Source organism: Athene noctua, chromosome 1 (assembly GCF_965140245.1).
Source record: "Athene noctua chromosome 1, bAthNoc1.hap1.1, whole genome shotgun sequence".
In the NCBI taxonomy this organism is placed as follows: Eukaryota; Metazoa; Chordata; class Aves; order Strigiformes; family Strigidae; genus Athene; species Athene noctua.
The window spans coordinates 178956435-178972859 of record NC_134037.1 but is presented as its reverse complement, the minus strand read 5'-3'; the positions used below and the strand labels follow the sequence as shown (position 1 = coordinate 178972859).

The following is a 16425-nucleotide window of genomic DNA, read 5'->3' as shown; positions in this document are numbered from 1 at the left end:
AGAGCATAAAAGAAGACCCTGCTTAAAAGAGGACACTGTGGCAGATTAACACTTCTGGACATCAAAGGATGAACCTGTACACACCAAATACAATACCAGGAGCTTTTCAAAGGACCAAGACCTAAATAAACAGTGTACTAGAGGATTCAGAATAAAATTAAAGGCTTCTCAAGGTAAGATAAGGAAAAAATCATTGTTAAAAATACATTAAGTAAACAAAATTTAGCACATGACAAGTATACACTAATCTAACAGGATATTATTAAACAAAAATCAGTTCAGATACCTTTATATTAAACTCTGTTTTTCACAACATAATTTGATGCCCATTGAGCAATACAAACCCAACATACCAGTTACAATAATCTATAAATTTGGGAACAGCTATCGCCTTCTAAAGCTATCCTCAAAAGAGAGAGCTAACCAAGGGAAAAAAAAAAACAACCCCACAAACAAAAAACAACCATAGAAAATTCTCATAATTTAGGCTACAAACAACTTCTCGAAGGCAATATGAAAATATACTACTGTTGGATAATATGCAGAACCTGTTATGCTAGACCAAGACAGATTTTTCACCTCTTCTTTCACACCCACTGTCAGATCTGCATGTCTGACATCTTATAATTTCTTTAAGGGTGTCTTGAAACAGGTCTGTGTTGTTATCAACACAGTAAAAAAGACTACCTTAAACCCTCAAGGTCAGAGCAGAATCCCAATAAGCTGCTACAGAAAGGACCCTACCAATTCATTTTACTGCTCCTTAATTACAGGCCAGCTTGCACTCAAATACATATGTTCCTCATGGTATCACACAACCCAATCACTTTGGGAATGAAATACAATTTTGAAATAGGCATTTTTCATTGGAGCTCTTCAACATACAATCCATTAGCCTCTCCATGTCTGATAAGATGCATCCTACCTTAAACAAGTCCACATACACGTGCAGTGAAAATATGAGTTATTCTTTATGGTTTGTCTGGGTTTGGGGGAGTAGTTTTTAAAAGCACTAATCACAATCTGAAAACTCTTTCAAAATACAGTTTTACCTTCACAAAATATATTTTAATGGTAAATGAGCTAGAAAAAAGACTACTACTACAATTTATTTAGAAACTATATTAAAACAAAGTACATGCCTTGGGAGACCTGTTAATAATGCTATTCTTTCCCCCACTAGTTTCTTTGTTAGCACATTTTAATTCTCTCCCTACAAATCCTGCCTTGCGAAAACTTGCACAGAAACTAGAGAAAAACAGTCTAAACTATGTGAACACATTAACTGCAAAAGCTACTGACAGAGAAAGAGATCTTCGAGCTGTTTCTAAATACTAGGGCAATTATGCAAGTGCTCAATAAAACACTGCTAAAACACATCCCCCACCCCCTCCCCCAGCAAAATACTAGGAATGAAAAGGAAATGGAGGGAGAGTAAAAATTAAAAGCAACATGATGCCTTTTTAAAAATCCCCAGCACACTAATCTTCAGTACTATGTACAGTTTTGGGCTGTATTTGAGAAAGAAACTAAACCATTAGGATTAGGAAAAAAAAAAATCAGAGAGAACTATCAATGGTATAGAATGGTTTAATGAAAAAGCTTCAATTAACTAAGGCTTTTCAAACAGAAATGACTACATAGAGATCTTTTTTTCCTAAAAAAAAAAAATGTTGTCCTGCAGGACACCTTTATAGCCTCTAATCACTTCCATTAGTCTCAGTGTTCTGTTGCCAGTTTAGTTTTGCCTGATAGTTTGCATCCTCCAGAAACTGCTCCTTGATTCTTCTGCCAATGTGCTAATTTGCTCATTGCAGTACTGGCACATGATTTACCTGTCCACTTACTCCACCATGTTTCTTTAATCACAGAACCAATCTTCTCACTTCCCAGTCTACACAAGCTTCTTTTATCTGTCTCCCCATCCTGTCCAACTATCCACTCCTCTTTTACCTCTCTGAATCACTCTGCAGGGCTACTAGCCTGATGAAAACAGCTTGGCACATAATAAAAATAAATTTTTAAGCATGGGCATATACATATATATACTGAACAAGCAGAACTGAGGTGTGGTCAAGCTACAGTGCAACTTCAGTTCTGTATCACATGTTCTAGTTTGCTGCTCTCCACCCCATCCCGCTGTCATATTTTGTCTTAACCCAAGCTTGGAGTCAGACATTCGTATCCATGAGAGATATTCAATGCAAACACTTTTCTCTGAAGCCAAGGGACAAGTTGTAAAATGGAGCAATACTGCTTCTTTCAAAAAGCACAATATATTTAAAAACTTTCTACCACTAAGTTATGACAGGATTTTTTTACATCTCGCTCTGCCCCATCCCCACTTCTTCACACTCTCCTCTCCCTCTCAGAAGGAAGATGCTGTACCATAACTTGGCAGCTCTAGTCACTGGAATTGTGGCTTGGATTTAGAAGCCCAGAGATACTCTATGCTGCTGAGACATGTTTGCTTATTTCCATGGGGAACAACTACACCACCAAGCAGTAGGTCCTAAAGCATATGCTCATGCTCTTTCCTTGTGTCATACTCACGGCTTCCTCCGTAGCTACTGATATTTAAGGGATCCGAGATATTCTCAGATTGAAAATCCATAAACGGCTAATGGCACCAGAAACACTCCCCTCACAAATCAGTCCTATCCCCATCCACCACTCCCACAGTCCTCTAAGCCTCTCCCCATTCAAAGTACAAGACTAATTTGTTGAGGTTTGCTTCAGTTTGTACAAGTTTTCTCTGAGTTTGTACTAATGGAGAGAGGTTACAAAAACATCAATTAATCATCATTTGCAGAAAGCAGAATCTCTTTACAAATCTATCCTCCTTTTCCCTTCCCAAATTTACTTGACAAACACAAAAATTATCACTGCTGTCTGCGGAAGTCCCTGAGCCACAAGTTGGTGGAAGCAGTGGGAATATTTAGGGAGATCTATCACTATGCGTTTTCCTGTTTTCATATGCTTCCCAATGTATGTGCTGCTGATCACTGTCACAGACAGGAATCTAGACTAGAAGGAACTAGAAGGAGCCAGTAAGGCCATCTTCATGCTGTTTCTCTCCCCTACCTCTCAAACATCATCCAGAAATCATATTCATATCACAACCTCTCACCTGGAAGAACACTGCCTTAGAGCAAAAATAAAATTTTTTTTTTTTCTTTTTGATTTTACAGCTTCTTTCTTCCCCCTCAAATCCATTGCCTTCTCTGAATCCTTCTCTCCACTGCAGTCACTATAAGGAGTTCTAGTCTTAAATATCTCTAAAACAAAAATTCTTCCTGCTTCACAGAATGGTTTTACCAGCTTTAAAGCATTAGCATGGTTAAGGAGCCAGAACTACACTCAGTGAAGCAGGTCTTTGTCCAACGAAGTTAACAGGAACAGCATGGATTTCACTGGGACAAGAATTAGCTCTCTTTGAAAGTAACAGCTGATATAATATTTTTTTTTTTTTTTTTCACCTTTTTGTTCACATCTTCCCCTATATGGCTTGCTTCCATCTGTCTAGCTGGGTAAGACTACATACTACAGAAAACCATAAGTCAGTGAAAAGTAATTTGCTCAAGGGAATCCACCTTTGGCTTCCTTTATATTTCATGTTGATTTATTGACTTGATCTTTTATTATTTTAAGGTCTCTATAAGCAAACATTTCTTGAAGAGCAATGCACAGGGGAATAAATCAAACCATAACAAACAATTCTGAAAACATTTCCCATAGAATAGTACATTCAAAAAGAGTAATAAGCTTTTTCCACTCTATTTCTATATGAATCTTGTTTATCTTCTGATTTCAGCCCTGAAGCAGCTATCAATAATTTACTTCACATATTACAATTAAAAAAAACCCTGGTCTCACTGTCACATTGCAGAGGAAATGTCAGTGACACAACTTGATTGGTCAGTGTAAACACAGCCTTTCATAAAATAACTGGTCTTCATATACATTTGTTCATTTATTATCATGTACAATACCTTTGTTTACAGTAATATGTAATTAATAATAAAATATGCATTTTAATTTTTTTATATAAAAATAGGACACTGTTAGTTAAGTATGCCTTAATGACTCCATAACAGATGATCTGAACCGCTACTAACTGTACAGAAACCTATAACAAGAAAGATCTTTTTAAAATTTCTTAATTATTGAGGAATACAACAACTAACTTGAATTAAAGTTATTACATTTGCACTCTCACTTAAATCAAGAATCTAATTCGTGAGGACACATGCATTGAGGCTGCAATTTGATTGTAGAACCTTCAATATCTGAAATCGTGAACGAGGGAAACAAGACCCTAAATCGGTCTTTGAGACTGAAACTAAATTTGAAAGTCTCCAGTTAGATATGACAACGAAAAAACCAGCTTTTTTCCCCCCCTCATTTACACTTCAGGTGTGTCATGAAAGCCATTCACATAAAATCAGGAACCCCCTGATGTGTTTTTTACTAAATCTGAGTAAACTGCAGAACAGAACATTTTAAATAATCCAGCGTTTTTCAGTGGGAATAATTTCCTATGGCTACCATTATTCACAATTACTAGTGATTTTCTACTTGCACCCTGTTACATCCTTCACTTACTAATTTCCTTTTTTTAATGTTGCATTGGCATATGTAGCTTGTTAAAACACAGCATGCTGAGTTAAATAATAGTGATTGCAGCTGCCCTCATCTTCATTTTAACTTAACTCATTTTAATATAAGTGAAGATAGAACTTGGAAAGAGACTGAAGTTTTCACAGCTCTGGCCTCATGCCAGGGCTGGGTTTGATTTTAAAGTCCACTCTGTTCTGAACAGAATTTGGCATACCCTTTGGCCTCTGCAAGCTTCCAGAACTTGGTAACTCCAGTCCTGGTAAATAAGGCCAACTGCAAAATACTCAAACATAAGTGTACTGTGAATCATCAAAAACTTTGCCATGCAGCCCTAAATTAGTGAAGTAAGTCCTAAGCAAACAGCCAGCTGACAAGCACACTTAGCATTTGAATTAACTAAAAATATCTGTAATTTATCTACTCTATATATATACACACTACAGCAACAGGAAATAAAACGATAAAGAACAAATGCATCCTTTTTTATTACTCTCTTAACCTGATTACAAGCAAGTAAAATTCATAGAAATTGATTGCTAAACTTCCCTGTCCCACTGGTTTTGACCATGATTTGTACTGCTCCTGTGATTTGCTCAATGCTTTTAGATAATTTGAAGCAATATAAAACATAGAATAGGAAATGGTTCTTTTTACTCTAAAACAAGAGAAGATATTTTATAAATTGTTTTTTTAAAATGTGGTATCAGTTATTGTTTTCTACAAAAGACTTGCCAGAAAACAATAGCAGGTTTAAAAAAAAACCCACAACACTTTAAGATCTTCTTTCACTGTTTGTTTGGTTTGGGTTTTTTCCCCAGATGGATCAAAAATGTAACTGTTGCTTATAATTAATCCATGCAATACTTTAAAACATTGAAATATTGTGATTCCAAACACAAAAGGCACAAATACATGCATATGTGATATATTAATAAAGCATATTAAATCACTTTATATGTTCCTATCCCTTGAAAAGAGTCTTGGGGGCTTTTAATTAAAAAAAAAAAGGGGGGAAGAAAAAAGCTGTAATACTGAAGAACCAGTTTTAACACCATGCCATACATGCAGGTAATATCACTACCTTCTTTTGATTAATAAAGACAGGCATTGCACTAGATATTCATGAAAGTTAACTATTAGAGGAGTATTAGTTGGATGTGTTCACACATTTAGATTCTGTAAGACATCAAATCCCAGGGTGAAAGCTTCCACAAAAAATGGATCATTGACCAGCTCCTCTGTGTGAATCTAGAAATTAATGAATAAAAGCACTCAGCAGACCTCAGTTATAAGAGCAGTACATGAAAGAGCTCATCTGGCAAGAGCCAGGTCCTAAGGGAAGCAGTATTAACTTGAGTCAATCCCTTGAACTATAGCTGTGACTCACACAGGAAAGCACAGTGGACAAAAGTAATCAGCATAGTGACATGCCAGCCATGGCATAACACACAAGAACACTCTTTAAAACTGCAAAAACGTCAAAACCTCAGAAAAAAACCATAAATTCAGGTCATCATTACAACATAAAATCAGGCCCCATATGTGTACTTGACAATATAAAATTATACTGTGTGATCAAGGAGGGGGGGGCTTGTGTGGGTTTTGGTTTGTTTTGTTTAAAGGAAACATGAGTAGTGGTCATCTCATACAAGAGCTGATTTACTATGAAGTTCTGCCATGGACTTTCACTCACTATTGGTGTTGAGGCCCCTGCCTCAGGAGTTGGGATGCAGGTAGAGCAGAGGCTGGGAGCTGCAGGAGAAAGGACAACCATACACCTGAGGCAGCTGGAGGCCAACCTGCATAACTTTTCTTCTAGCTTTACACAAGTCTCTTCACCCAAAGACTTACCACAGAAATGTTCAGTCTTCATTTTAGAGGAGTACTAGCTTGAAAGCCTGAAGACTAATTAATAAAGGTGCATTTACATTGATTGTTGAAGACAATGAGGTTCTAAAATGGTTCATCATGCTTTATACTTCAAGAGACAAATCACACTGTGGACACCTTAATTTAAGAACCTTTAATTACTGGACTTCATGTATCTGCATGTTAGTTCCACATCTGTAAATGTAAGTAAACACCACTGATTTATTTCTCTGTGATATGGTGATAAAGTACAAGGTATTGCAACATTAAACATGAAAGGACCCATAAGGAACTAATGGTGCTTCATGTGTGGGGTGGAGGGTTGTGACATATACTGAATGTGTTTTTATTTATCATACAGCACTGTTACACCTTTAACAAGCAGATCGACACAAAATGTTAAGATACTGACCAGCTGTCCTTCAATTGTTCTTGTGCACCACACAATGCAAAGCTCTCAAGGAAAAAAATTAGATATCCTTCAGTTAGACACACATTTAAACAGAGGAGATAAAACGGCAACCTTAATTCAGAAATTTCTTGGCTTTCAAGGATCTGGAACTTTGAGAATATCCTTTCATGGCAGCTCCCATGCCTCATCTTCTCCTCACACAGTGAGTGCTTGCCTCCCAAGCAAGGACTGAAGTAACCAGCCATCTACATCTGAAATACCCAGCTCTCAATTACACAGCATCGTACTTCACACCAAAACTTTGAATATAATAAATGAAAATGTTTGTGTTGCACATGTGGGCTCAACTTATACCTAAAGATGTGTTTCATTCTATGCCTAAATTGAGATACAATCAGACCTAAATCTCAGCTGACAGGCAACATGGAACAACATCTTAAACCAACACATGTCCATAAAGAGATCGAGTACTCTGCTCTGCTTTTTTGTGGAATCAAAATTAATCAGTTTAAGACACTGGCAGAGGAATGGCTGTTTGCTCCCTGGGACTTCTAAACAAGCAGCCAGGAAGGTGATCTATTTAGACAGCCCAGGCTTGGAAACAAACACAAGCCTGTCATTGCAAGCATCCTTTATTAGCCTCTGTTATTAGACGTAAGAGATAACAAACCTAAGATGCCCTCAATGGTCTGCTCTGAAATCAAAACCGGGGAAAAAGATGATGATCTAGAAGAGGGGCTGTGCTTAAAAACCTGCTATGCAAATCAGGTACCAGAAATTAGCATGAAAATATCTGCCTCCCCTACATAAGGCAGTAGTTAAGTGCTTTAGGACATTTCTGCGCAGTACTCTGCAGGCAGGCCCAGGCGGCTTACTTTGCTCACTCTGAACCAGACAACATACAGCTAGGCTGGAATGGTGCTGAATCTAAAATAGAGCACCCCTGCCCCCTCCCTCAGCACAACTTAACTAGGACCCAGAACTGCACACAGTTGTGGTTCAGATTGGGCCTGTGTCCACCTGATGTACCAGCAAAGACCCAAGGCCTCCAGAAGCAATCCTCTGCCCCTTGCCTGCCACATGGTTAGCTCTATGCAGTGCTAGAATGACACTGACTTGAAAATGGTAAGTGAAATTAATTGTCAACAGAAATCAGTTACAGACTCCAAAGGGAAATAAATTAACGACTTTCTCTGTTGATTATGATCACAGTTCTGGAACACTTAATGAATGTAATGAAATTAAGCAAACATTAACTTCTGCAGGGTCAGATATTCTTACAGCTGCTAATTCTGTTTTGCTTATGATTATTTTGTTCCTGGTAGGCTCAATCAGTTGGACTGAGCAACATTAATACTGTTCTGTGTGCTGAAATTAATAGGATACTAAGAGAAAACATTGTTCTATATTTTTACAAATAGATTCTGATAGAATTTGCTAAAAATAATTTGGTTTTAAAACAGAATAAATTATTCAAAAATCCCATGCAGTAAGATGCTAAAAGCAACACTTTAGGGGTCTTTTTGAACTAAGTGGACTTGTTCTGAAAATGTTCAAGGCTTAACTTTTGACTTTTGCCCATCACTTTGCTTCAAGAAGGCAAAAACATTTGTAGAAGCTAAATTCTGCATTCATACTGATGGAAAACTGGTCATTTATTTCTGAAAAAAAAAAAAAACTTTTCCACAGAAGTGTTCAAACTGTTCCCAGAACACAAGGAGACTCATGCTGGTTCAGGCAAGGGATCAGTTTAATGAAACCTGTCGGTAAGGAAAGCAAGTTTATGAGCAATTCATTTTGTCTTGTCTTAGCAGGGTGTTACTGGCATTGCCAAAACAAAAGATTTAATGGCATGACATTCACATGCTGCTCAAAATACAAAGAATTTGAAGATAAAGAGAGCAAAGAAGCTTGCCAATTTTATTATGCACATCTAAATCAAAAGGTTGTAAAAAATTATCATATCAGGATATTTTACTAAGGACAAGGCATGGCCCTAGATTTTCTTACTGGAAAATTCAAATATCTTGAGTCAAATTCCTAAAATAATAAAAAGTTGGGACAAACTGCTGAAAAATAGGGCCAAATCCTTTTTGTTGAAACCACTTCCCAAGACATCAGTATAATATCTTAAGGAGACTTGAATTTCAGAAGCTTCATAAGATCAAGCCTGCAATTTTTAGGGGTTGGGGGAAAAAAGGTGCAAAACCATTCAATAATAAAAACAATATTCAATAAAAACAATTATTATACAGTCAAGAACATGGTTTATAATTTAATTGAAGAAATGTCAAAACACTGGCTTCTAATTTAAAATACTGCTTGTATTAAAAATTTTATACCAAAAGTGCATTTTTTCCTTTTATTGTTAAACAGCCTAATGAGAAAATTTTATTTCATTAGATATGATAAACACCAGAGCAATCTGCAAATTATATAAATGGATTCTCTCTGTCTTAATGTATTCAGATCAAAATTTTCTGAAAGTTACACTTCAGCAAAACCAGTAAACTCAGTAGATGGTTAATCACCTAAGATTTAATTGTCCATGATATCAGGAGTGGAGAATCAAGATATCCAGTCTTCACCTCCCTACATAAGCTGAATTATATGTTCATTCATATGTTTGGTATCAAGAGCTAAATATTAATAATTTATCCTTCTTATTATGAAAAAGGCTTCATCTTCATCTAAATTTGGGTTAAGGTTCCAAACATGGGTCTAGTCATCTGTTTCTGAGATATTTGGCCACTGTCTGGCACTGATACTTTTCTTCTCACAGAGGTAATTCTCATTGTAATCAATTCATTTCTCAGAATTTACTGTTTTTCTTTTATTTTTTAATTTTAAAAAAGGCATTTTAAATAGGCTTAATTCCAGCCTTCAAGAAACATCACCTATAGCTAGCTGTCATAAAAGCATGGACATTAGAATTATGCACAGTATCAGTTGCACCTATATTGTGTACTCCATATACTCTGTATTACTCACTACTACATTCTTTCAAAGATTGCTTCAAGCTACTTGCCATTCCATCACACAGATCATTAATAAACCATCAGTTCCTTTTCAAAAATCAGTTTTCTATGAACTTTCCTCTTGGCATATATTGCATTATTTGTTCTTACATACATGACCTTGCATATGGTTCCTCGAGAAATTTTTATTTTTTTTTAGATAACACAATCTATAAAATGCTGTGAGAAAACTGACAGAACTGACACAGTGTTATCCAATATTTTTCTGAGCAATGATTTTGCAGTTACTCCTAAGTCTGATGAAAATATCAAATTATCATTCTCCATAAAATGCCACAGGAACTGCTTTTGTAGATCTATTAAGTTCTTAAACCCTTATACATATGCCATCCTGACACTGCTCAGTCCTAATTTTTAGCTAGATTGCAGGTCACAATTTTTAATAGCATGTGGATTTCATTTAACCAGTTGGTTTTATTATTACATGTTATTTTATTTGTATAATAGCTGTTTTCTATTATACAATCTTAATATAAATTCTTTGCAAATGAAGTAACTAATATACATAGGCACTACAGAAATCTGGAGCCAACTAGAAGAGTTCAAAAATATTTCTGTTCTTCCTAATCTAGCAGTGTGCCTGTGGGTCCAGATTACCTTTCAGCTTTTCAAGGAAGCTGTATGAATGTGTATTCATGGATCAAGCAGAGCTTGTTACCTATTACTTTAATAACTCACCCATAACTCTATTATGCTAAACTTTTCAAGACATTCAGAACGATCAGTGACTCAGAATAAACAAACAATCTCAGCCTGACCAAGAACCCATTGGTACCACTGGAGTCTTCCACAATTACTCAGGTGACCTTTGGAACAGATCCTCAGGTTGTGGGGGATATAAATTGAAAAACAATTATTTCAAAAGTTACAAGCTGTCCTGGTGCACAGGACATACGAGATTAAGGAAAATTAACCATAGTGAATATCAGTGTGTGCAGAAAGGGAAATGAATTTGGTATTATCTGCACTATAAATTTATATATAAGCCCATATAGAACAGCAATAGAATGAAACAGCCTCAATCAATCATCCTTACCGATTTAAAGCAAAAGCATAATGAAATTTAATGTTGTGTTGATCTGCCAGATCACAGGTAGGAAGCATTTCCAGTGTTTCTACCAGCTTCACCATAGCATCATAGTCCTGGTATGAATTTGGAAAAAAAAAAAAAAAGAAAAGAAAATAAACTGAAAGCAGAGGAAAGCATCACTAGACTAAAATGTATCATGACTGCTAGATGGTATCTCAGGTGACTGTTCCTTGAAGGGTCAGTGAACCAGGCACAAACTCTGTGTAAGGAATTAAACAGTGATTTTGTCTATCCATGTCAGTATCTGTCTCTTCCTCACCTCAGTGCCACTGCCCAAATTACTGAATCCCTCTGTCAGTTTGATCGATTACACTCCCAGCACCAGGAAGAAGAGGTGATGGGTCTGGCTCTCTCAGGCCTTATTAAGGAGTTCTGATGAATGACACTTCATCAGGTCATCACAAACTCAAGCACAGTTCATCCTGCAGTATGTCAGCCAGTTGTGTATTCATTTTGGTTTCTCAGGGGAAATCTGCTTACACACTGCTGAAGAGGCCAGTTTACTGACACCACAAATGGCTTCACATTACTTAACTTGTTTGGTCAAAACATGTTTTGAGATTATTACATTACAACGGAGACGACCTTTCAAAAGCATGCAAATGATCACAAGAGGCAATCAAAATGAGGTTGGATAAAGCATTGCAGGAAAATATGCATCTCAGAATGGAAAGTTGGGTAATTCAGAATGATGTATTCACCTACTGCTCTCATGACCCATTTATATTTATGAAATACCCAATTTACCTCCTGATAGAAAAAAAAATTCATAGAATGGTTGGAAGTATATTTTAAAAGGGATGTCAAACACATAGATTGTCAGTTTGGAAATGCAGTATGCAGGCAGTGTTTTAGCAAAAGCAGAATTTAAAAATAAAATCAAGACAAAAAGGTGAAGTTATATTTTAAAATTCTTTGAGTGACGGTTCTCAACTTGGGCACCTCTGGCCAATACAATGGTCACAACAAGTGCATTTTCTTCGTTTCTTAATAAATCTGACTTTGGGAGTGACAGAGGAAAAGGGAAAAGCAAACATCTTGCTTTTAGTAGGGATTTTATTTTTTTTTTTCCCCTGATGGAGGTTAAAAATTACTAAAAACAAAAAGGAGGAGACTCAGGAAGTCACCTAATCTGTGTCTCTTGCTCACAGGCAAAATAAGAGTCTGAAGCCCCTTAAGTTGCCCATCAATCAAGTCAAACTGTTAAATACAGTAACCATTTAGTGTCAGTTTTGCATCACTGTTTAACAAACGATGAAGTATAGAAGAACAAACAAGAGACAAAATCCCATGGTAAAATAATCTTCCCTAGTCTTTAGGAACATACCTGAATATCTCTGTAAGAAAGAAGCAGGTTTATGACAATGTCAGATGACAGGACTTCAGTATTATCCATACGAAGCTTAATCCTGGCCAACTCCTTAGCCAGTTCATCTCCTTGATACTTCTCTCTAGCTTTTCTAATATCATTTAGTAATGTTTCTTTATAATAGGCACTAAAGAAATAAAAGATAGACATATGAGAAGACTGTTAGATACTTCTTAAGAAACATGGTTATATTTCTAATACAAAGCATAATTTCTAATTTAAAAAGTACTATTTCCTCAGACTGAGGTGCACACCAAATGTTTCCACAATTTTCATTAACTCATTATAAATATGCTACCTTGTCCCACCTCAGACTGTGGGGCTATATATCAGTACATTTATAACCAGGATTGTGAGATAATTTTATCAACACAGGAAAAATGGGGCATTTCTTTGCCTCATTACTGACCATGCCAGATGTGGTACTTTGTATCCTAAAGGACGCGGCAATTGGAATAATGAAGTGACACAGAGAGGAAAGACCAGTGTGATATATCAAGGAGGTATAGGATTTTATCACAAAAGGAGGAAAGAGGTTTTCAAACAAAAACTAAAACAAAAACAAGCCACCAAAAGCTGATTTAGTTGCAATCTGTTTGAGGAACATAATACATAATGTGGGAAGGATCTGTGTAAAAGCCCCCAGTAAGTTCATCTTATTTACACTAACATCAGTGCACAATGCAACACCAGAGTTTTTGTAGAATGCAAAATCATATATACATTATCAGTATGACAGTCATAAACCACCTGGACAGGCTACTACCTGGAGCACCTCTTGGAGTCTAGTTTGGAAGTTAGCAGATGTCACCTGACAGATACTCAAGTGCATACAATGCCTTTTTCATTTATAAATGAGTACTGCAAAGTATTCAGCTTTGCTTAGTATAATCCCTACACATAGCAAAGAAAGCTAAGTTTGTCTAATACATTATATCTAACATATAATATATGTTCATAATGCACAGCAGCAAGGTCACAGTGAGAAATATTGGAAAGCTTGTAATAGTTTACTGACAGTGGAGATTAGGCCTAATTCACCATGGACTTCCAATCTCAGGTTTCTATCCAGCATCGCCTTTTACCAGGCTAATGATAATTAGTCCTTCTTGTGCTAACCAAACCAAAGGGGGGATATACTGGGTAATGTTTTACAAAAGTATCCAAATGACTTGGAAGTCTCACTTTCAAGGATGATGCAACACTTAACCTTGTTAAATTTATTCAAGCTTTTGGCACAAATGAGGGATCATCTAGCTACATCTTCCTCTTCACAGGGATTTACCACAACAGTGTCTAATTCTGCAGCTGTACAAAATCCTTTTCTCAGGCACTTCAGACTGGAAACGGCAGAGAAAAAAGAAGATTTACTGTAGGACTTCAGAACACAAGTATCAAACCAAAAATCACCCACAAGCCTGATCATAAGTGTCAGAGACAAAGTATACAGGTAGCTTTGGACAGCTGGTAGCATTTGTGTCATTGTGAAATGGCAAGTGGTACCAAAGTTGACTACTACAAGGACCAACTGTGCTATTAGTTTCATGAGTCTGCACTGCTGAGTACAGCTCTCCTGTACACTGACCAGCTTTACTGAGCTTCTGCCCTTCTTGTCCCTTTCCTCAAAGCAGGCCTGTGTTGCCCACATGTAGCCTCCCCTCTATCACTGTTTTGGAGAAGCAGGAGGCAGCCTGCACTTCAAGCCAGCAATATCGCTGTCACTGCCCAGGCAAGGTGCCAGAGAATAGCAGATGTGCCATGGGTGGAGGTGTAAGAGAAAAGCTGCATGTGGGCAGGGTGATCTATGGGATTCAAAGAGTGAGACCAGGCAAGAAAAGTTTTTTAGGCAAGCCCTTCACTCAGTTGGAACATCAATGGGGAAAGAGAAAGAAATCCAAGGGCCTTCAGTGCTTCCTCATGCTTCAGACACTGGGAAAAAGAAAACCTAGAAGCTCAGTTTATCCCAGTATTTTCCAGAAATACAAACAAAACCAGACTAGCTGCAAAGTACTGGGTGAGCAGTTGAGAAAGTGAGGTTTCCATCTCCAGCCCCAACCTCAAAACTGTAACAGTCCCTTGCTGAAGTGGTTGAACAGTATCGTGTTCTTTAGGTGATACCAGAAGGCTAATGTTAAAAAAACAATACCATGGAAGTTACATTTGATTGCCCATTGCTGCCATATATATGCACCTATTTGGCAACAGAAAAGGACAATCTTTGGCTTTGAACTCTATGAAGAGGCTGTTATCTTAACTTCTACTACAACCTTATACACTGTTACTTATACTTAAGCACTTTACCTTACCCATGGACAGCCTCTGCTTACTGACCTTTCAGGAAGTAACCATAAATCACTTTCTAGCATATCATGGTTAGTTAACTTCAACAGCTGCAGGACATCAACACAGAAAGCAGTAAAGTTAGCGGTTTCTTTTTACAGTCAGTTAAGTGCAGTGAAAAACAAGAAATAAAATCAATGTTACTAGAAATTCTGTATCATTTTTCATAACATCATAAAGAGAATATCAAAGGTTCTGGAGGTGTATGTGTTGCAAAATTACCATGATGTAACATGAACATCCTTGAGAAGGCTGACGAACTTGTCCACCAGTGGGACACAAAGTGGCCCCAGGATATTGTCCCAGCTGGGTTGCATATACTCAGAAGCTCTTCGTTGGGCATCACTTTCACAACAAAAGTAGTCAGCACAAGGTGTGACAATGTACGGAATAAAATAATAATTGCCACTGGAAGCCTAGAAGAAAAAAAAAAAAAATCAGCCACAGTTTAGAAAACAAATTAAAGTCGAAATATGTTTGCATATACACAGAATCTTTTACTGTCAAAAAACCCAGCTAGATTAGGGCTGGTGCACTGTGGAGCTTTAGCACACTGCTTAACAGAAGATTTGCAAGCATTAAATTCCATGCATTTTCTGTGGAAGAATTACAAATATTAAGAGTGGGGAATAAGGCTCCAGATTTGTTAAGTGACAAGACAACAAAACTGTTCTCTTTTTTTTATGTGATGCACAGATCCTAATAGAGTCTGACAGTTACAAGCTAATCTTCTGCTCCCAAATTTTTGGGGTCAGAGATGTACTTGCATCCTCTAGGTTCACTCTGTGCTAGGAAAGAGATGATGCAGAGTTACCCACAAAGAGAAACAGAAATATAGGCACTGGAAGGACTTTGTAGAGATGTTTAATCCAGAGGAACCTACAAAACATCTGCTTCATGCTGCCATCAAACACCAAACCAACCAACAGAACTCTGAAGTGTTTTATAATATATGTAAAACTTTTAACATGAAAAATCTAGAAGTAAAAACCAAAAATCCTTAATATACCACACAAAAAGTGTAAACATGATCAAGGTGCTGAAAGGGGAGAAGAAACAGGAAATGCCCTTCAGAGCCTCAAATAAGCAAGTTCAGAATCTTTAACTCCTGGTTTTTGGAGGCTTGCTCAGACAACTGCAAAGTTTTCTGCAGCTACTAGAAGCACCAGTATCCCACTGAGCTATGACAATTCTCTGTTGTTTAAAAGAAAAGTAAACTTCGCATTTCAGAGTAACTAGATAGCAGCACTGAAGCATGGGTCAGATACATCTAACACAATCAACAACCACTAAATACCCTTTGACCATTACCTTGGTGATATCAAGGCATCAAACATGTACAGCAGAATCATACCTTTCATTTTTTCATATCATCTAAGCCTGCAGTAAAGCCATAGCCATTTAAAGTCACCTTGAACAATGGCAGAATGCCGAGATGATGGAAAGAATGGATATGAAGATGGCACATTCTTATATGCATTAATAAACTAGACAGGAGAAATAAACTGTTCACAGGATGTAACAATGTAGGGTGGGCAGTTACTAAAAATACAGATGGAAAAGAACCTGTATCAGTACATCGTGTTGCTGATCTAAGTATTTAGAATTTTAAATTACTTCTAACAGATAAAGATCAAGCCACAGTCCTTCCTCATAAACCCTACAGTACTGTATCTCTGTTAAAACA

General features: G+C 36.9%; 1 protein-coding gene across 2 annotated transcripts in view; it reads right to left on the bottom strand.

Annotated features, from left to right (window-relative positions):
* The window catches only part of MAP3K15 (mitogen-activated protein kinase kinase kinase 15), a 90676-nt gene that overhangs the window by 35994 nt on the left and 38257 nt on the right, over positions 1–16425 (bottom strand). For both annotated transcript variants that reach the window (XM_074906406.1, XM_074906396.1), the window contains exons 4-6: positions 14961–15154; positions 12357–12525; positions 10976–11082 (exon numbers count right to left, since the gene is read on the bottom strand). In XM_074906406.1, coding sequence (XP_074762507.1) covers positions 10976–11082; positions 12357–12525; positions 14961–15154 — 470 coding nt within the window. The remainder of the gene's footprint in view (positions 1–10975; positions 11083–12356; positions 12526–14960; positions 15155–16425) is intronic.